The sequence below is a fragment of the Palaemon carinicauda genome, chromosome 14 (genome assembly GCF_036898095.1).
Source record: "Palaemon carinicauda isolate YSFRI2023 chromosome 14, ASM3689809v2, whole genome shotgun sequence".
Taxonomy (NCBI): Eukaryota; Metazoa; Arthropoda; class Malacostraca; order Decapoda; family Palaemonidae; genus Palaemon; species Palaemon carinicauda.
In genome coordinates this window covers 23,884,047-23,906,498 of record NC_090738.1, presented here as the reverse complement: position 1 = coordinate 23,906,498, position 22,452 = coordinate 23,884,047, and the positions used below count along the sequence as shown (strand labels likewise).

At 41.4% G+C, this 22,452-nt stretch overlaps 2 protein-coding genes across 2 annotated transcripts in view; one reads left to right on the top strand and one right to left on the bottom strand.

Annotated features, from left to right (window-relative positions):
• LOC137652706 (cell adhesion molecule Dscam2-like) overlaps positions 1-22,452 on the top strand; it is a 466,536-nt gene that overhangs the window by 47,592 nt on the left and 396,492 nt on the right. The window lies entirely within an intron of this gene.
• The window catches only part of LOC137653823 (uncharacterized), a 46,737-nt gene continuing 33,136 nt past the window's right edge, over positions 8,852-22,452 (bottom strand). Inside the window, exon 3 of the mRNA XM_068387474.1 lies at positions 8,852-9,030. Coding sequence (XP_068243575.1) covers positions 8,852-9,030 — 179 coding nt within the window. The remainder of the gene's footprint in view (positions 9,031-22,452) is intronic.

Below are 22,452 nucleotides of genomic sequence, written 5' to 3'. Positions count from 1 at the left end.
AGGGATCAATGGAAGTTTGATCCCTGGGCTCACAGCATAGTCTCAAAAGGGCTAGGCTGGAAATGGAGACAGAAGCCAACCCAGTTCAAGAGGTTCTTTCAACCCACAACCCATTTTTTGAAGGATTATGTTTAGGACCTTCTCCACAAGGGAGTCATCTGCTGCACAAAATCCATGAATTTTCAAGGGCGGCTATTCTGCGTGCCCAAGAAAGATTTGAACACTCTTTGAACTATTCTGGACTTGTCCCTTCTAAAGAAATTCATTCTGAACGACAAGTTCCAGATGCTGACTATCTCGCAAATACGAACCCTACTACACCGTCTCCATAGATTTTACAGACGCCTATTGGCATTTTCCGATAGGTCGGAGCTTCTCCCTCTACCTTGGTTTCAAACTGGCAAGAAAGGCCTACATATTCAAAGCTATGCCCTTCAGGCTCAGTATAGTTCCAAGGATTTTCACGAAGCTAGTCGAGGCCATTGTCCAACAACTTCGGAACAGAGGCCTTCTGGTAATGGTATACCTGGACAACTGGTTAGTCAGGGCTGCAACGAAGTTGGAATGTCTTCAAACAGCCCAAGAGGTCATGAACTTACTACAATCTCTGGGCTTCCAAATCAACCTCGAGAAGTTCAGGCTATTTCCAGGTCGGAAATTCCAGTGGCTAGGACTTCACTGGAATCTACAATCACACATCCTCTCTCTCTACCACAAGGCAAGAGAAAGGAAATTGCAAATTCGGTCAAGTGCCTACTTTGTTCAAAAGTATTCACCAGACGGCAACAGGAAAAGGTCTTGGGATCGTTAAAGTTCACTGCCGTGACAGACCCAATCCTGAAAGCAAGACTCAAAGATGCCAACACAACAGAGTCTGGAGAAGAAAGGAATCCAATGCTCGGAGAGATCTTCGCCACAAAACCTGTCTTACTGTGGAAGTAGCTCAAGCCGTGGTCCACTGCCAAGAGCCTAATGAACTACTTCCCTCTACAGTACCCTCTTCCTTCTGTGACTATTCACACGAATGCCTAGGAACAAGGTTGGGGGGACACTCCTCTTCCAAGAAAGTGCAGGGTCAGTGGTCGATCGCATTTCAGAAGTTTCAAATTAATGTTCTGGAAGCTATGGCAGTGTTTCTAACTCTGAAGAGACTATGCCCAAAGACGAAATCACACATCAAATTGGTCATCGACAACAATACAATAGTACACTGTGTCAACAGAAAGGGCTCTAGATCTCCTCAGCTCAACAATGTAATCCGAGCCATTCTCTCTTTAACAAAAAGGAGGAAATGGCATCCTTCAGCAGGTCATCTCGAAGGGGTTCGAAATGTGACAGCGAACGCCCTGTCGAGATCCAAGCCTCAGGAAACAGAATGGTCTCTGGATGCAAAATCATTCTTTTTCATTCTAGAGCAAGTCCCAGAACTGCTAATCGATCTCTTTGCGATGAGCTTTAACAAGAAACTTCCCCAGTATGAAGCACCAAACTTAGATCTGGAAGCCACAGGAATGGATGCGATGTGTCTGGATTGGAACGAGTGGTCTCACAACTACCTATTTCCTCCATTCAACCTCCTACTGAAAGTACTGAACAAACTGTGGACTTTCAGGGGAACAGCAGCACTAGTGGCTCCCAAGTGGCCCAAGAGCAATTGGTACCCTCTTGATTTGGAACTCAAACTCCTCCAGGTCCCTCTACTATTTCTAGTGAGGTCCCAGGATGTTCAACAGAAGACTTCCTTCGCTTCCTCTTGGATAACGAAAACGATTTAGCTAATAATTTTCTCGCACTCCCGGCTAAAAGAAAATCCGGAGTTGCGAAGGACAGAGTTGACTTCATAGAAGAATACAAGTCCAACACCTCAAAACAAAAATATTTGTCTTCCTGGAAAAAATGGGTTGCATTTGTGAAAAGTCATCAGCCTCATCTATTTCTATAGGAACCCTTCCATCAACACGACATGGCATGCTTCCTCTCTCTCTCTCTCTCTCTCTCTCTCTCTCTCTCTCTCTCAGTGACAAAAAATATTCCAGGTAAACTGAGAAAGGCACACAGGACATTAATCCACTACGCACCAGCATCGATAATGCAGCGACTATTTAATGTGCTGCCAGCTCATCTAAGAAACATATCAGGAGTGAGCGGAGATGTGTTTAAGAATAAGCTCGATAAATACCTAAGATGCATCCCAGACTGGAAGATGCATTAGCAACTCTCCGGTGGATATACGAGGTGCCTCACACTGAGGGACCTGGGGGAACCCAAACAAAAAATAAGGTAAGAGTCTCTCTCTCTCTCTCTCTTTTTTTTCCCAAGAGTGACAAAGGCATTTAATACTAATAATGAGTCAGGGGTACTTTTGCATGAATAATAATTTATAGCTATTTTGCTTTCCCTTTTTTTTTTAGTCTTTCAATGATGCTTGTTTATGACCACCACAAATTAAGGCTTATCAGGAAAGATGGGTTTGTATAAAAAATTGTTTTATGATATAAAAAGTATTATTTTGTATGGTAGTTTGGGTCTTACAATTTGAGAGTAGCTTAAGTTTTCTATTATTAATTTTTTTTGAGAGATGAATTTAATTTTTCTCCTCAGGATTTGTGCCACACATTGATAAGTTATTTGATGAAAGTTTGCTTTTCGGAAGAGGATGGACAGCTCACGAGACATTGCGACCCCTTGCTTATTTTACCTTAGCAGATCTTGTTCATCATGTACGTCAGCAACTGGATATGGGTGCATTAACGAGAGCAGTCCATTTGTTCTCAAAGAATATCCATGATGAGACTTTGCCTACAAGTATTCAGACTATGTCATGTAAACTTTTACTCAACTTAGTAGATTGCATTAGAAGCCGTAGTGAAGCAAATCCGGCTGAACCTGGAGCAGGAAGAGACTTACTAATCCGAATGCTGTATGTTTTTGTGAATAAATTTAAAACCATTGCCCAGCTGCAGCTGCCTTACTTGAAGCATAAGCAGCAGCAGCAACAACCTTCAACTCCTGCAATCACCTCGGGTCCGGGAAGCATCAACAGTGGAAATGCCAGTTCTTCCAGCAGTGCTGCCGCATTGAAAGAAACAATAAAAGAAGAACCAAAGGAAGATGTGAAAGTAAATGTGAATGAAAATGAAAGCAAGGGCAGGGATACTCAAAGAATAGGATTCCCTCCAAATGTTACAGTTAATTACAGTGTTGTAGATTGTAGAGCTTTAGTCAAAACTTTGGTTTGTGGTGTGAAAACTATCACTTGGGGTTGTGCTCAATGTAAATCTGCAGTTGATCCACCAACCCTACCTCCAAACAAGGCATTCCACCCAAAGGAAACTCTTGTTTTTATACGCTTGGTAAAGTGGGCAATGCAAGCCTTAGATATTTACACACTGAATGCACCAGGTAACCAACAGCCTTTAGGGCAGAGGGGTCAGGTACCTCAGACAGTTAGATCAAAAGAGGAGAAGGAAGTGTTAGAACATTTTGCATGAGTTTTCATAATGATGAATCCCAATACTTTTAGGGAAATATTTTCAACAACAATCGATTTTGTGGTGGAAAGAATATATCATAATACAGCTCTTCAAATTGTTGCATATTCATTTCTGGCCAACTCAACTACTTCACCCATATTTGCTACTATTTTGGTGGAATACCTTTTAGGTCACATGGAAGAGATGGGTACATCAATGGACAGATCAAATTTATACCTGAAATTGTTCAAACTAGTTTTTGGATCTGTTTCACTGTTTGCAGCAGAAAATGAGCAAATGTTGAAGCCTCATCTCCATCAGATTGTGAACAGATCAATGGAATTAGCGATGAGTGCCAAGGATCCTTATAATTATTTTTTACTTCTACGAGCGTTGTTTAGGTCCATTGGTGGTGGGAGCCATGATCTTTTATATCAAGAATTTCTGCCTTTGTTGCCAACATTGCTGCAAGGACTCAACAGTTTGCAAAGTGGTTTACATAAACAGCACATGAAAGACCTTTTTGTGGAATTGTGTTTAACTGTGCCTGTCCGTCTCTCTTCCCTTCTTCCATACCTCCCCATGCTTATGGATCCACTGGTATCAGCTTTAAATGGCTCTCAAACTTTAATATCCCAAGGTCTTAGAACCCTTGAGCTCTGTGTGGATAACCTACAACCTGATTTCTTATATGAGCACATTCAACCAGTCCGAGCCGAGTTAATGCCAGCTTTATGGAAAACCCTGCGTAACCCAAACGATAACATTGCTCAAGTAGCTTTTCGAGTTCTAGGGAAGTTTGGTGGTGGAAACAGGAAAATGATGATTGAGCCTCAAAAACTAGAGTATAATGAGCAAGAGAATCCTAGTACTTGTATAACAATTCAGTTCCCAGATCATAAAACTCCAATTAATCTACCAGTTGAAAAAATTATTGAGACAGCCTTTACAGCTCTTAAGACTTCCAATACAGAGCCGTGGTATCGTCGCCAATGTTGGGAGGTGATCAGGTGCTTCCTTATTGGATCCATGCAGTATGATGAAGAAAAGCACATGGTAAATAAGCTTTTCACACACACCCAAGTTTTAGGGATGGTGAAATCTCATCTGTTCATGGTACATATTATAAATGCCCTGATGACCAAGCTCGACAGGTTCATCAGATGGCAGTCACAGCTATGTTTGTAGCAGCTGCTATCAAGGAGTTACGACAAAGCGTATTACCAACGATGGTGTCTTTAGTACGGCATTATACCATGGTTGCCATCGGCCAGCAAGCGGGACCTTTTAACATGATGGGTCGTTGGAATAAAGTTCAAGGCATGGATCCATTGGTATTGATAGATGCTCTTGCTGTAATCATGGGGCATGAAGAAAAGGAACTCTGCAAGCCGGGCCATCTTGCTCTTGTCCTTATTATGGAGGCAGCAACAAATATTTTGGGCTCTAAGGATAGAGCATGTCAGTTACCTCTAATGGAATATCTAGTCGAAAAAATGTGTGGTCTCTGCTACGAAAGGGCCTGGTATGCCAAACTTGGAGGATGTATTGCAATAAAGTTTTTGTTTGAAAGAATGGCATTGAAATGGGTCTTGGAACATCAATTTCTGTTTCTGCGAGCTCTTCTTTTTGTTATGATGGACTTAACTGGTGAGGTATCAAGTGGGGCAGTAGATATGGTGAAGAACAATTTGGAAAGGATGCTACAAGTATGTGGCTCTACTCTAAAGGAAGAACACAATACAGATGAAATGCGTCAGATTCAGACTAAATCCCTTCTTGATGTAACACACGAACTTGTACGACAAGTGACTTCTCCAAACACCACAGTGAGAGAACAGGCTATGCAAAGTCTTCATGTGTTGGCAAAACTAAGTGGCCGAGGTATTACGGAGGTAATGCAGCCTCATTAATCCACTACGCACCAGCATCGATAATGCAGTGACTATTTAATGTGCTGCCAGCTCATCTAAGAAACATATCAGGAGTGAGCGGAGATGTGTTTAAGAATAAGCTCGATAAATACCTAAGATGCATCCCAGACTGGACGATGCAAAATACACCGGAAGATGCATTAGCAACTCTCCGGTGGATATACGAGGTGCCTCACACTGAGGGACCTGGGGGAAACCAAACAAAAAATAAGGTAACACACACACACACACTCTCTCTCTCTCTCTCTCTCTCTCTCTCTCTCTCTCTCTCTCTCCTCTCTCTCTCTCTCTCTCTCTCTCTCTCTCTCTCTCTCTCTCTCTCTCTCTCTTTTTGGGGGAAAAAAAAAGTATTTAAGCAGATGATCCTATCAGTATTAACTTATGCAACAGAAACTTGGAGCCTCACTAAAGCCTTTGAAGCTATGGAAAGAATAACGATAGGATTAATACTTATGAGACAGAAAATGAACAACATGGATACAAGAGTAAACCAAAGTAGAGAATATTCTAACATGTAAGAAAAAGAAATGGACATGGGCAGGACACATAACAAGAATGACACATAGTAGATGGACATTAAGAATAACAGAATGGGTCCTTAGAGATTGCAAAAGAGGTAGGAGACAAAAGAGAAGACAATGGATTAACAAACCAAGAAACTTTGTGGGTATAAACTGGCATTGAAAGATCATAAACAGACGTGAGTGGAAGGACATGTCTGAGTCCTTTCTTCTGCAGAGCACTAGTAACTGCTGATGACGATGATAATTGTTACCTTCATTGAGACACGGGCAAATTACGATTGAAATAAAGATATTCTAAATCAAACACATATTCTTGGACTTCTAGTAATTAAAACATTCAATTCTTAACCCTTTTACCCCCAATGGACGTACTGGTATGTTTCACAAAACTCATCCTTTACCCCCCACGGACGTACCCGTACGTCCTGGCAAAAAACTGCCATTTACATTTTTTTGCATATTTTTGATAACCCTATGAGAGACTTCAGGCATTTTCCAAAAGAATGAGACCAACCTGACCTCTCTATGATGAAAATTAAGGCTGTTAGAGCAATTCAAAAAAAATATATTTCAAAATGTGCTTGAAAAAGAAAAACTCCTGGGGGTTAAGGGTTGGAAAGTTCCAAATAGCTTGGGGGTAAAAGGGTTAATAGAGCAATAATTTATGATGCAAATATAAGGTATGAATTATTCTGCAGTGCAAATACAGTCCAGCCCCGGAAAAATAAAACGGCTAAGATTTTAATAAGGTATAAAAACAAAATACTAATTATGGCAATTGCATTGGGAACATCAAGATACTATTGAAAATAAAGCTTATTATATATCCAGTGCCTAAACTCTAGAAAACATATAGACCTCAATGAATGTAATGGTCTAGGAAAAATAAGAGGGGGAATCAGTTGCTCAAATAGTCGTACATAAGGATGTAGAATGCTAGTAAGCAATTGAAACACCAAAAAAAACCACAGAGAGAGGATACACATTAAGACCTGGATCAGCTGGAAATTCAGACAGAAGTTACACAAGGATTGGATAAGTGGAAAGAACTCACTTTGTATAATTCCATAGAGGGAAAAGATGTACTGTACACTATAAGTTTTAATAATGATGATAACTTATTTATGTAAGTTGACAATATAATCATGATTAAGGAAAGAAAGCTGCTAAAAACCAAAAACAAATGCAATCATTCCCACAAGAAAAAATGAAGATACAGCAAATGGATTGAAAATTCTTTAGCTTCTTTGATCATGAAATGAAAAGGAAAGGAATGAAATTTGTCATAAGTAAAAGATAGTGCTGTAGCAGAAAAAAAAATAACCAAAGGACCTTAAGAATTTCAAAAATAGCAGATACAGTACGCAAAAAACTAATTTATTTAGAATAATTAAAACACATGACATAATAGGGAGAAAGGAATTAATCTAATGCTAAACCATAACATTTGCATCAAAATATTAATAAGGATAGTCCCCAAATTATAAAGGAAAACACACCACTTCAAAATATTGGAATTTAGACAGAAAAATATCTTTACGCTCACTATTTTTTCATCTATAAATTGCCACATTAATTTTTCTTTACATATTTACTTGCATATTAATATTTTTTCAAATAGTGTACGACAAAATAATTTTAATTTTCCTTAACTTCTCGTAACAATATTTCTTAATTCTTAAAAATTTAGGTCCTAGGTATGGATGGACAGAAGATGAATTTCGGACAGGCCATTATCTAATGAACTTTCAATATGAAAAACTCCTTAAAATTGATACCCAGAATCTCCAAATCAGCCATACTGTATCAATTTCTACTTGCAGGAAACCCAGCATGAGCATGCAAGACCAGAAGAGTATTAACAACACTTTATCTTTAAAAGTCAAAGATTAATCTCACTTTTGGTTTTAAATATTATTTCTATTTCATAGTCTGTTTAACCGGAATACCCTTCTAATTTCAATTACTGTAATAAAATCTTATTTACTATTACTTTTAAGAATGCCATATCCAATTACCAAATATCAGTCATGAAGAAAATATAAAATTGGAATCTACCAAGATATGCCTCAAATAAATTCTTGATTTCACCTGAATTATTTGAATTTTAAATGCACTACTAACTGACAGGCAATCTTTAGAAATATAGAACTTCAAAGGTTTACCTTTGAGTTTAAACAGATCAAGCACCCCTTTTGTCAATCTTTTTTTTTAGTTTACAAAGGTTATTTCAGGTCATCAGTATTTACTCGTAAGCTATGAATAACCCTTGAGAGATTGTCTACTCTAGGTACCTTGAGTTATAATGCTTAAAGTTTATAATCTCACTTATTTTTACCACTAGTTAGTAATTTTGACCTACTCCTTAGAGTCTGAGCCTGGTCACTGACTTGTAATTGAAGTTAGTTACTTGAACTAAACTTATCTGAAATCGCTCATGGAATTAGTTTGAGACCACCTGTCATCATGAAAATTGTCAAAATGAAAGTACAAGCTACAGATTGTTTACAACTTTTGAACAAATGACCCTTACACTAACCAAGAGAAAATTAATTAACCCTCTAAAAAAATAAAGAACAAATGCTTGTACTTTGAGCAAATCTAATTATTATATGCTGTATACTATAATGTATATATTGACTCTTGATAGCTTTCTATAAAAATATTAACTCTTGATAGCTAAGGCTGTGCATTCTATATAACAAAAATTTGAAGGTACAATACAGTACTATACTGTACTGGCAAATCTAATTTACATACAATTTTTTCCTCAGTCAGAGTCAGTAGGAAGTTATTCAAAAGTCTAAAACATCTGGATACTAACAAACATAACCTTCCATACCATTCAATACATGTCAACTGGATTTGCTAAAAATTCTTGACTACCTGGTTTATAGCCAAATACAGACTAATCTATCAACTAACCAGGATGGATGTTTGATATATCAGCACCCTTTTCAGTCGTTCTTGCTTCACTTAATGTGTTTCCACATGAGATATCCAGATCAGTAACTCCAGAATCACTAGCTTCACTCACTCTATTAGTGCGATTTTGAGCCTTACTGCGTACATTCGAAGGTACTCGTTTTTCTGGCAAGCCTGAGGAAAGGATAGATTTTCAGATAAAAACAAGTATCTAATAAATATGCTGCATGTATAACAAAGCTGAGGCCTTGAAATTTTCCAATTCATACAGCAAACATTACCGCAAAAATGACAAACTATCAAAACATATATGGACAAATCTGAGACTTTAAAAATATTTACATTACTATATTTGTTAGCTATTTCTGGCTTCTTGAAAATTCTAAGCTAGAAATCACTGCTAAACAAAAGCATTAACTAGATGGGCCAGAAAAATATAAATTAGGAAAAAGATGAAGATATACAGTAATTACAGCACTAGTATACACTTACTTGTATCAATATATAATGAAAGAATACAGTAATAGTTACAATTAATTTAAAAGGCTATAGAAGTCTACAGAGCTTGACACGTAAGTATGAAAAGTAATTATTACCACTTTTTCTTTTTAATCAATCTCACTTAAAAACTATTTTTCTCTATTGCAAGGGAAAGTCGTACCAAACCATTTAATCAAATGACCCTTTAAAATCAACACAGACCGATTCTTGTGTATCTTGAAGATTTTACACAAATGAATAAAATAAAGATGAAATATATAAAATTAAAGTCTCCCATGACATAAAAATCTAATTACTATATTCAAGTGGGTTGTTTTAAAGATGCCTGTACAACCCTGTGTTAAATATGGATATGCATGCCATCCAAAAATTGGCCTAACTTATAATGATAGAAAAAAGTGTCACCCATAATTATGAAATAAAAATTTCATTTCACCTGTAGTGAGATGGAAATCTGTCCTGCCCTCTATTTCATGTTCAGCAACCAAGGAATAGTACAGCAATATGGAGATGAAAAATACAAATACTATTAGCCATCCCAGTACGGTATAGAGTTAGCCTGTGCTTTCTGCGAGTTTATACTTCACAATTTCACTTATATGCAGAGCCGAGAACCGCAATACCTATCACATAGAAAAAAAATCTAATATTCACCATAAAAAGCTTGCAGCATGATGATTTCAGATAGCCCGCACTCCTTTGCGCTGGACTTGCTTCGTGCTATTTTCCTCTCTGCCTGTCCAGGTCTCGCTGTACATTGCATATCAATTTACTATAGTAAAAAATTACAGCTATATTTGAAATAAACTGTATTTTGATTAAATTGGTGTTTCACTTAACTGTATCCAATAATAATGCATGTAATATTTGCTTTTTAGTATCATATTTTTAAGTAAAAACATAGCTACTGTATTTATAATCTTCCATTGTTTACGTTTATGCTTTCCAAATCAGCTCATTAAGGGCATGCTAAGGAAGGATATTCATAATTCCTTAAAGAAACAATCACAGTTATACCTTGAGATACGAGTTTAATGCGTTCCGTGACCCGAGCTCATATGACAATTCGCTCATCTCTCTAGTAAATTTTTCCCATATAAAATAACTAAAAAAATTAATCCGTTCCCACCATCTGAAAAAACACCTAAAAACAGTGGAAAAACATGTTTTAAATTGTTCTAATTCACAACCTACTCTCACAAATAAACAAATACCTATGCACTGGTTATGGTCTGCAATAAAATGTGACATTATTATGGAGTTCTTACCTTCGAGACAGACAGTAGCGGCTAACGGTGGTGTGTGCGAAAGAGGAGGCATATTAAAAGAAGCCTCTCCATCTCGTCATGAATATCACTGCGCAGCTAGGAAAGGATGGTTAGTCCTTTGGAAGGCTTGGTGCTCTTTATAACATTCTTCTTCTTGAGGATGGTACATACTGTTGATGTACTCCTCTCATATTGGCGAGCCAGCTCAGTCACTCGTACACCACTCTCATGTTTTTCGATTATTTCATCGTTTATCTTGATTGTCATCATGCGCTTTTTCTTTTCACTACCCTTGTTTGCAATCGGTTGCTTTGGACCCATGGCTTATTCACTTAATTCTGTACTGATTAATGCAAAAAACACGTAAAAAAATGCAAACACTACAGCCGATGCTCGGAGATAACTTACGCGACGGAGATCGGACGGGAAAGAGCGAGCGATGGTGTCCTCGTGAGCAGCCTCTCGCACACTCGGCCACCTAACGGCCACAGAGGGAACCGTCTCTTATCCTTATATCTCTTAATTTGTCTCGTATCTCAGGGCAAAAATTTGCTTGAAACTTTCCTCCTATCTCAAATTTCTCGTATGTCGAGGTATTACTGTATTACTTGATCAATCATTTTCCAATTAGCATACAAATTTCAATAGTTTTCTTTGAAAGACTTCTCTCATATTTTAATAACGGAGTTGAATCACAAGTTAACCAGTTTCAGTCATGTTGTCGATGCATGATAATTGTTTATAGCTATGTGACACTTGATTATAAAGCTTAGGAAATTACTTATAATATGTTATAAAACTATATTCTCAGTTTTCAGACACTTTGTAATGTTATCCTCTAAATTCGGCATTTCCATTTAATAATTACGCTATTTGCACATTCATAGGTTCCCACTAAATTTCGCTATTGTTTCCTCCAGTTTTGAACACAGCTTTCCCCGATTCTAAACATATTAACGGCTATAAATATTGTTTGTTTTCTTGACTTCATTTACAGCTTGTTAGTTTATATTTGGCAGAATATTTTCTTGAGGATCTTTTCTCCATAGTGAATAAGGGTATAATCTAAAAATGTCCGTCTTATGATACCTTGTTTACTATCATACGATGATTGAAATACTGTACAAGCAAAACAGCTGATATCTGCTTTGGTTGTCCATAACAAAACAGCTGTTTTTTGTTCAGTTGTTATTGTGGCTGTAAGCACATACACAATGATTATAACGTTACTAACAATACTGTACTTTTACATTATCTTTAAATTTTCAAAACCACTGAAGTAAAAGATGAGATAAATATTATAACTGGGTTACTGTAGATGTTAGACAGGACTGCACAAGATGTATCGGGAATTGCGCTATGCTTCAAGTCGGTGCGTAAGAACTCTGTACGCAAATGGTTAGTGGTCGTCATATAAAATATGTAGACTTAATAATCTTGAATTATATAATTATTGTACTGAGCAATTTCACATTACAGTCTGTTTTTTGGGCTCAAGCCATGTCGTCCTGATGGAAGGTTCCTATAGGTAGCTTTCTAAGGGATATTTGGCTACAGTGATATTCCCAGAGAATTAACCTTTAGGTCTCCAGAATTCTAACTCCTGGTGCGAATATCTTTAAAATTTCTCTTAAGGATATCGCATAACATCAGGGGGCGTATATTTTGATACGACACATAGCAGTCTTCACCCCGAATAGCGTTTTCGTTTCGAGGGGGAACAGTGGCAAAAATAGAAGGGGAGCCGTTATCAAGGTTACCCTTCCTCCCGTACTACTATTGAGTATCTAGATGGCGCTCATTCCTATTTTTGTAGCCATTTCGCACGGTGGTGTTCCCTGTTGATCTAACGTTTTCGACCACTTTTGAGAGGATTTATTATGCAATTTCCAGCTACTTTTACCACTCGAAAGTTGAGTATTTATTCTTTACAGTGTATAATTTTTAGCTCCTGCTTCACAGTGAAATTAGAGTAATTTATTGTGTCAAGGAGCTAGGCCTGTCACCGGAGGCGCCATGGGCGCTGTCGTTCGTTATGCGTGTGTTATTTAGTTAGCAGAACGACTTTCCCGGTTGTAATACCATTAATAAATTATGAAAGCTATTTAGGCACAATTATACTAGTAAAGATATTTATTTTATGCATAATTTCCTCTTCCTTTTGTCGATCGTATACATTAGAGTTTCGGCGATTTAGGTAAGCAAGATCTCGTCTCGCGCTAGGCTACCTAGCCTAGGCACTGTAGTATACTTTTAGGCATAATCCCCGTTTACCCTCGTGTATCCTTTTATTGATTCAACGGGAGATAGTACATCTCCTAGAATTATATAACTCGATACTTGTCTCCTGTGGAGATTTAAGGGTAATCCCTCCTTCTCTCTGAGTGTCGCCGCAGGCGGCAACCCTATCTGGTCTTGCCATAGAGTAGTTCACTCCGGCTTGACTAGGCTAGGGTTTTCTGTCTCCCACCTTTGCCGGCGAGATCCAGGTTTGGTTTTCGACAGAACCTCAGAGTATTCAGTCTTCCTGCCGGTCGCAGAGCAGCAGGGTGAGTAGTCACTTCCCTGCCGGCTTACTGCTGCCGGCATAGGAGGCTAAGCCTCCCTAGGCCGCACCTGAAGTGGTAGTATGATGCCACCACCTTCTCCTCTGCGGTCTAAAAGACTAGTCCTGTGTCGGCAGACCCTTGGCAGAAGAATAGTATTCTTCTGCCGCCTAGGATGGCGCCAATACTGAAACATTGTTTCTCTCTTGTGTGGAGGAGGCGGCAATCCTGCCGCCTTCCTCTACACTTGATAGATTCGGCAGACCCTAGGCTAAAGAATAGTTATTTTTCTGCCGCCTAGGATGGCGCCGATACTGAAACATTGTTTCACTCTTGTGTGGAAGTGGCAGCAATCCTGCCGCCTTCTTCTACACTTGATACAGGACCCTTTTCCCTTCCCCTCTCTGTCCTTTAGCGATGACTTAGCCATCACAATCCTGTGGCTGTTGTCCTGCAATCTCACCGCTTGCCGGGTGGGCTGCGGTGCCGGCCGGGCTCCTACATAAGCAGCTGTTTATTCACTCAGTCTTTCCCTTATGGACACAAGGCTCAGGGAAGGTTGTACCGGCTATGACGGCTGCCGGTGGGAGACCCTTCTGCTGCTGAAGGTTCTTCAGTCCTCCCAGCGACTGCCATCCACATTCCTGAAACCGGCAATGCCGGCAACGGATCTTGCGGCTGGATGGAGGCTTGAATGATGCATTCTCCCCTTCCATTTGAACCCTCATTTCCTGAAAGTGAGAGAAAGATGTTGCAGTTGGGAGAATAAAGGGGGAAACACTTATCATACCAGCCTTTCACGTTCTCTTCTCATGAGAAATAAAGCATAGATAATACCAGTGTGGGCACCTGTACTTCATACCAATACTTGAACTTGTTGATGAGAAAGTTCCTTGTACATACCGTATCACTTCACAAACAAGGTGAGAATGTACTGGTGACAATTCTCAGCACGTACTACTACTACTCTCTCTCTCTCACAAAGTGAGAGATCGTCCAGGAAAGGCAAACAAGGGAGAGGCTTTTTATTTCTACCAGCAGTGTACATGCTTAATCTCATGAAAAAAAGAGTGCAGGTGTAAAAGCACCTGTACCATGTACAAATATTTATAATTGGTGGTACACTGTCTCTCCCATGGGGGTGGGAAACAGAAGTCACGAATAAGCAAATCCTATTGAACGGTCCTCCTGGACGTCTTGGAAGAAGTTTACCTTATTATCCAGTCTCGGGGCGTGGTAGAATCTCATAAAAAAAATATACTGTAGTGTGTGTGTGTAGGGTTCTCACTCTTAGAGAATGGGCACACAAGAATAAAGCACAAGGTACATTCCCAAAACGAATACTGTATGTGAAGATCCAGCTCGTGGTATGTTCATGGAACGTATCCACGGGGATCCCACGAGAGATACATCAATGATGTCTTCAAGTGCCTAGGATGCACTAGAAAATGTAGAAAATCTCTAGTCTTTCTAGAAGACAAAGAAAGTCAACCAAACATGAGTTTTCATGTGTGCGCTCCTCGTGCAGGAGTCCTTAGTGCAAGTTATTGTCCTCTTCTTCCTCATTAATGAATGGCGCCAAGGAGACTCTTGGAGCAGCAGTGGTTCTCCCATGGGGAGAGAAACAGTAGGAGTCCTGAGTACGCAACTCCTATTGATCGGTCTTTTGACTTCTTTGTTTATAAGGGGGAAAAGAGGTGTAGAGCCCCTCTACCCCTACAGGCAGTGTGATGAGATGAGGGTGAGGCAGAAGTAGAGGAGAAATGTAAGTTCTCCTAAGTGTTGTTCAGGCCGATGACAACGCTCCAACGGGGAAGAGATCATGTAACTCCATGAAGAGAAGGCACAACCAGGTTATACATCCTTAGCACCTTTCAGGGAACAGGAAGACACTGAAGGAAGAGTAACTACCCTTCGCTTCACACTCGACGTCTGAAAACCTTCTTCCTCTGACATTACACATTGATGTCTAAGAATTGCCAACCTCCTTAGGAATACACTGTCGCCATCATCACTAGGCCACACAGGCAAGGGAATAACACCAAACAAATATTATAACAGGAACAAGAATATGGATACAAGCATGTCTGCAGAGAAAACTGTCACGCAGCTGCAATTACAGTACTGTATCAGGAAACCACTGTGAATCCATCTTCCCTTCAAAATATCTCTCACCGATAATGATCAGCAGACACAATAAGTAGGCCCCCGCCATACGACATTAATCCGTTCCGGAGTTGGTATCCTATGGTGAAAATGTCGTATGGCGGGCAATAGAATAGTTAATGCGTGAAAAACCCCAAGTAAAAACATCGAAAACTAGAATGTAACAAAAAACAATACAGTAGTATAGTAAGCACTGTACTACAGTATACTTATATATAATATAAATGTTCAGTACCGTACAGTATATAATTAAAAACCATTATAAATAAAAATTATATACTGTACAGTACTGTAAAGGAAAAACTAAATCTTATTTACCTTTGGAGTGACGTGACTTGAGCTGGTAGTGGGTGGAGGCAGAGGGGGGAGTAGACGGTAGATATAAAAACGTATCAATGCTAATTATATTATGTACACTTAATAATAAATATGATATTTTAATTATAAAATAAATTTTTGAATATACTTACCCGTTGAATATATAGCTGCAACTCTGTTGCTCGACAGACAAACTCTACGGAAAAAACTCGCCAGCGATCGCTATACAGGTTGCGGGTGTGCCCAACAGCGCCATCTGTCGACCAGATACCCAGCTCTTATGTAAACAAAGACTCAATTTTCTCCTTGTCCCACTGCGTCTCTATTGGGGAGGAAGGGAGGGTCATTTAATTTATATATTCACCGGGTAAGTATATTCAAAAATTTATTTTATAATTAAAATATCATTTTTAAATATTTAACTTAACCGGTGAATATATAGCTGATTCACACCCAGGATGGTGGGTAGAGACCAGTAATATATGTTTACATTTTATGAGCTAAGAGTTTTTTATTTCATTTAGAAGTTATCAAAATAACAAAAACAAAATAAATAGGTACCTGGTAAGGAAGTCGACTTGAACAATTACTCTGCCTTTTAAGTACGTCTTCCTTACGGAGCCTCGCGATCCTCTTAGGATGCTGATCGACCCCTAGGAGCTGAAGTATCAAGGGTTGCAACCCATACAACAGGACCTCATCAAACCCCTAATCTAGGCGCTCTCAAGAAATGACTTTGACCACCCGCCAAATCAACCAGGATGCGAAAGGCTTCTTAGCCTTCCGGACAACCCATAAAAACAACATTAAAAACATTTCAAGAGAAAGATTAAAAGGGTATGGAATTAGGGAATTGTAGTGGTTGAGCCCTCACCCACTACTGCACTCACTGCTACGAATGGTCCCAGTGTGTAGCAGTCCTCGTAAAGAGACTGGACATCCTTTAGATAAAAAGACGCGAACACTGACTTGCTTCTCCAATAGGTTGCGTCCATTATACTTCGCAGAGATCTATTTTGCTTAAAGGCCACGGAAGTTGCAACAGCTCTAACTTCGTGCGTCTTCACCTTAAGCAAAGCTTGGTCTTCCTCACTCAGATGTGAATGAGCTTCTCGTATTAAGTCTGATAAAGTAGGATAAAGCATTCTTTGACATAGGCAAAGATGGTTTCTTAACTGAACACCATAAAGCTTCAGATTGACCTCGTAAAGGTTTAGTGCGCTTTAAATAGAACTTAAGAGCTCTCACAGGGCATAAGACTCTTTCTAGTTCATTGCCTACAATCCCCGATAAGCTGGGAATATCAAACGATTTAGGCCAAGGTCGAGAAGGCAGCTCATTTTTGGCTAGAAAACCAAGTTGTAGCGAACATGTGGCTTTTTCTGATGAAAATCCGATGTTCTTGCTGAAGGCATGAATCTCACTGACTCTTTTAGCTGATGCTAAGCATACTAGGAAAAGTGTCTTTAGAGTGAATCTTTCAAGGAGGCTGATTGTAGCGGCTCAAACCTGTCTGACATGAGGAATCTTAGTACCACGTCTAAATTCCAACCAGGTGTAACCAAATGACGCTCCTTAGTGGTCTCAAAAGACTTAAGGAGGTCTTGAAGATCTTTATTGTTGGAAAGATCTAAGCCTCTATGCCGGAAGACCGATGCCAACATGCTTCTGTAGCCCTTGATAGTGGGAGCTGAAAGGGATCGTCCTTTTCTCAGGTATAGGAGAAAGTCAGCTATTTGAGCTACAGAGGTACTGGTCGAGGATACAGAAACTGACTTGCACCAGTCTCGGAGGACTTCCCACTTCGATTGGTAGAGTCTAATGGTGGATGCTCTCCTTGCTCTGGCAATCGCACTGGCTGCCTCCTTCGAAAAGCCTCTAGCTCTCGAGAGTCTTTCGATAGTCTGAAGGCAGTCAGACGAAGAGCGAGGAGGCTTTGGTGTACCTTCTTTACGTGTGGCTGACGTAGAAGGTCCACCCTTAGGGGAAGACTTCTGGGAACGTCTACTAACCATCGAAGTACCTCGGTGAACCATTCTCTCGCGGGCCAGAGGGGAGCAACTAGCGTCAACCTTGTCCCTTCGTGAGAGGCGAACTTCTGCAGTACCTTGTTGACAATCTTGAACGGTGGGAATGCGTAGAGATCTAGATGTGACCAATCTAGGAGAAAGGCATCTATATGTATTGCTGCTGGGTCCGGGACTGGTGAGCAATAGATTGGAAGCCTCTTGGTCAGCGAGGTTGCAAAGAGATCTATGGTTGGCTGGCCCCAAGTGGCCCAAAGTCTCTTGCACACATCCTTGTGGATGGTCCATTCTGTTGGAATTACTTGCCCTTTCCGACTGAGACAATCTGCTATGACATTCAAGTTGCCTTGGATGAACCTCGTTACTAGTGAGATGTCTTGACCTTTTGACCAGATGAGGAGGTCCCTTGCGATCTCATACAACGTCAGTGAGTGGGTCCCTCCTTGCTTGGAGATGTACGCCAAGGCAGTGGTGTTGTCTGAGTTCACTTCCACCACTTTGCCTCGAAGGAGAGACTTGAAGCTATTCAAGGCCAGATGTGCTGCCAACAGCTCCTTGCAGTTGATATGCATGTTCCTCTGACTCGAGCTCCACCGTCCTGAGCATTCCCGACCGTCTAATGTCGCGCCCCAGCCCACATCCGATGCGTCCGAGAAGAGAACGTGGTTGGGAGTCTGAACAGCCAGGGGAAGACCCTCTCTCAAGTTGATATTGTCCTTCCACCAAGTCAGACAAGACTTCATCTTTTCGGAAATCGGGATCGAGACCGTTTCTAGCGCCTTGTCCTTTTTCCAATGAAAAGCTAGATGGTATTGAAGCGGACGGAGGTGTAGTCTTCCTAATGACACAAATTGTTCCAGGGATGATAGCGTCCCTACCAGACTCATCCACAGCCTGACTGAGCAGCGTTCCTTCTTCAGCATGTTCTGGATGAATAACAGGGCTTGACTTATTCTGGGGGCCGACGGAAAAGCCCGAAAAGCTTGACTGTGAATCTCCATCCCTAAATACACAATAGTTTGGGATAGGACCAGTTGCGACTTTTCCAAATTGACTAGGAGTCCCAATTCCTTGGTCAGATCTAGAGTCCACTTGAGATCCTTCAGACAGCGACGACTGGAAGAGGCTCTGAGAAGCCAGTCGTCCAAATAAAGGGAGGCTCGGATGTCCGATAAATGGAGGAATTTGGCTACATTCCTCATCAGCCTCGTAAACACGAGAGGAGCTGTGCTTAGGCCAAAGCACAGGACCCGAAACTGGTAGACCACCTTTTCGAAAACGAATCTCAGAATAGGTTGGGAGTCTGAGTGGATGGGGACGTGGAAGTAGGCGTCCCTTAGGTCTAGGGAGACCATCCAGTCTTCCCTTCTGACCGCTGCTAAGACTGACTTTGTGGTCTCCATGGAGAACTTCGTCTTTGTGACAAAGACATTCAGAGCACTGACGTCTAGCACCGGCCTCCACCCTCCTGTCTTCTTTGAAACCAAGAAGAGGCGGTTGTAGAATCCCGGTGATTGAAGGTCCGAGACCTTGACCACCGCTCCCTTCTTTAGCAAAAGAGACACTTCCAGTTTCAGGGCTTGTCTCTTTTCTTCCTCTCTGTACCTGGGAGAGAGATCGATGGGAGACGTCGCTAGAGGGGGTTTTCGTACAAACGGGATCTTGTACCCCTCTCTGAGCCACTTCACAGATTGTGCGTCTGCGCCTCTCTTCTCCCAGGCTTGCCAGAAGTTCTTGAGTCTGACTCCCACTGCTGTCTGAAGTTGCGGGCAGTCAGACTCTGCCCTTAGAGGACTTGGATCCTTTCCTCTTCCCTCGCTTCCCTTCGGCACGAGCACCTCCTCTGCTGGAGGCTCTGCCACGAAAGGGCGGAATAAAGCGAGACGCTGGAGTGTCCATTCTCGGTCTAGCTGATAATGTAGGCAAAGGGGGAGCTTTGCGAGCTGAAGACGCAACAAGGTCGTGAGTGTCCTTCTGCACTAACGAAGCAGCTATTTCCTTTATCAGGACTTCTGGAAACAGGCACTTGGAAAGAGGAGCAAAGAGAAGCTCAGATTTCTGGCACGGTGTAACTCCAGCAGAAAGGAATGAGCAGAGAGATTCTCGCTTTTTCAAGACTCCGGACATAAATGAGGCAGCAAGCTCATTGGACCCATCACGGACGGCCTTGTCCATGCAGGACATAATGAGCAAAGAAGTCTCTTTATCTGTCGAAGAGATCTTCCTGCTTAGGGCTCCTAGGCACCAGTCTAAGAAGTTAAAAACTTCAAAAGCCCTAAAGATTCCTTTCATAAGATGGTCCAGGTCCGATGATGACCAACAAATCTTTGAGCGTCTCATGGCAAGGCGGCGGGGAGAGTCTACAAGACTTGCTCGATCTAGAAGAGAGTCTAGCAGGGGGAAAAGCAAATGCTGTCTTCCCTAAACTCTTCTTGGACTCTAACCAGTCTCCTATCACCCGCAAAGCTCTCTTGGACGAGCGTGAGAGGACGAGTCTAGTAAAGGCAGGTGCGGTAGAAGGCATGTATAAGACAAACTCTGAAGGTGGAGAACGAGGAGCCACAGAAACAAACTGGTCAGGAAATAGCTCTTTGAAAATAGCCAAAACTTTTCTAAAGTCCAAAGAGGGTTGAGTAGACTTAGGCTCGTCCAGTTCTGATTGTTGTTCATCTTGATGTGCAGCAACATCGTCATCAGAAAGTTCCTCATCCGAGAACTGATGAGGAAACGGCAACGGAGTGGGTAACGGCTGGTTCGCTGAGTCCGGTCGTACTGGTGCATGCGTGACTGAGCCGGACACAACTTCATGGACCTGCTGCACAGACTGTGAGCTGTCAACAACCATGGTAGCGCGAGGACGCACAGCGTCTACCCGAGACTGTCTAGACTGACTGGGTTGCGCAGTGGAAACCACACTGGGTTGGGGAGGTTGACGCACCGCGTCAAAACAAGTCAACTCTGAAGGTTGTTGAACGTCCAGAACGTCAACACCCACTTCCGTGCGTCGCTTAACGTCAACTTGCGGCTGGCAGCCCACACTGGAACACATCGGTGGAGGAACTCCCTCAACTGGTGTACGAGAGAAGGTTACCTCAGCGTCCACAGGACGCACAACCGATCGCTTAGAAGGTTGTAGGCTAGTTACTGCACTCGCTGCTGGTACGGCAGCAACCTTCTCCGCATGAAAGTCCTGCATTAGAGACGTAAGCTTGGACTGCATGTCTTGCAGTAATGCCCATTTAGGGTCTACGGGAGCAGGTGCGGCGACAGACGGTGTTAGGGTCTGAAGCGGTACCGCTTTGCCTCTCTTAGGCGGTGAGCAGTCATCAGATGACGGCAACGAGTCCGAACTGACCCAGTGACTACAACCGGGACGTTGGACTTGTGCTGAAGGGACCAATTTACGTTTTAAAGGTCGTGAGACCTTGGTCCAAGGTTTCTTGCGAGAAACACCTTCAGAAGACGAGGTATAAATGGGCTCTCTCGTCTTAGGTAGGTAGGGGCGATCTTGGGTAGATACGCCCGATACCATGGAGGGAACGTCTGTTCGCTGATTAAAGCCTCTCGAATCCATTCGTCGTACGACATTGCTTCTCCCCTGGACTTGGGAGCTTGCAAGAGGTCCCGGACTAGGAGGACGACAGGCACGAACAGACGAACCCTCAAGCGCAACACTGTTCACAACACTATCACTTGGCACTTTAGCACTTCCCACTGCACTTTGGCACTTAAGCTCCTTAACATCCGCCATGAGCTGATTGCGGTCACTTGCAAGGGACTCAACTCTCTCACCCAGAGCCTGGATGGCACGCATCATGTCAGCCATCGATGGTTCCTGAGTGCTAGTAGGGGGGTTAGGAACAACCACTACAGGGGAAGGAATAGGTTGTGGGGCATGAGGAGAGGATACATCAATAGATCGAGAAGAGCTTCTCCTAATTCTATCTCTCTCTAGCCTACGTGTGTACTTTTCGAATTCGATAAAATCGAATTCCGAAAGGCCCACGCACTCCTCACACCGATCTTCCAATTGACAGGTTTTACCCCTACAATTGGAACAAACAGTGTGAGGGTCGATAGAAGCCTTCGGAAGACGCCTAGAACAGTCCCTAGCATTGCATTTCCTAAATTTGGGAACTTGTGAAGGGTCAGCCATTTTGAATTGGTCAAGGGAAAATTCCAAAAAACGATCTAAGTCATCAACAATGAATCCGTTACAAAAAAGAGTTCAAGGATTTGTTTGAAGAAAAACCCTGCACAGCGAAAGCTCAAAACCAGAATATAGTACTTCACCAATAAGATGTGAAAAACTCCAGTTTAGCAACAGCGAGTAAAGTACGTCTTGTCGACACCTCGACAGAGAGAAAATTGAGTCTTTGTTTACATAAGAGCTGGGTATCTGGTCGACAGATGGCGCTGTTGGGCACACCCGCAACCTGTATAGCGATCGCTGGCGAGTTTTTTCCGTAGAGTTTGTCTGTCGAGCAACAGAGTTGCAGCTATATATTCACCGGTTAAGTTAAATATTTAAAATTATTCTTACTAATAAACACTTAAAATTAAAAATGCTTTTTTTATTTTTGTCTTTTGAAACTTTTTTTGATTTTTTTTTTTAGAACTTAAAAAATTACTCTTTTTCTAGCTTTTTTGATAGAATCACTATTATCGTCTTTGCTTTCTGAAATTTCTCTTTTAGAGAAATCTCTATCCAAAGAAGCCTGTTTCTGACGATTCCTCAACATATTCCTAAAATGATATTTTGATTATAAA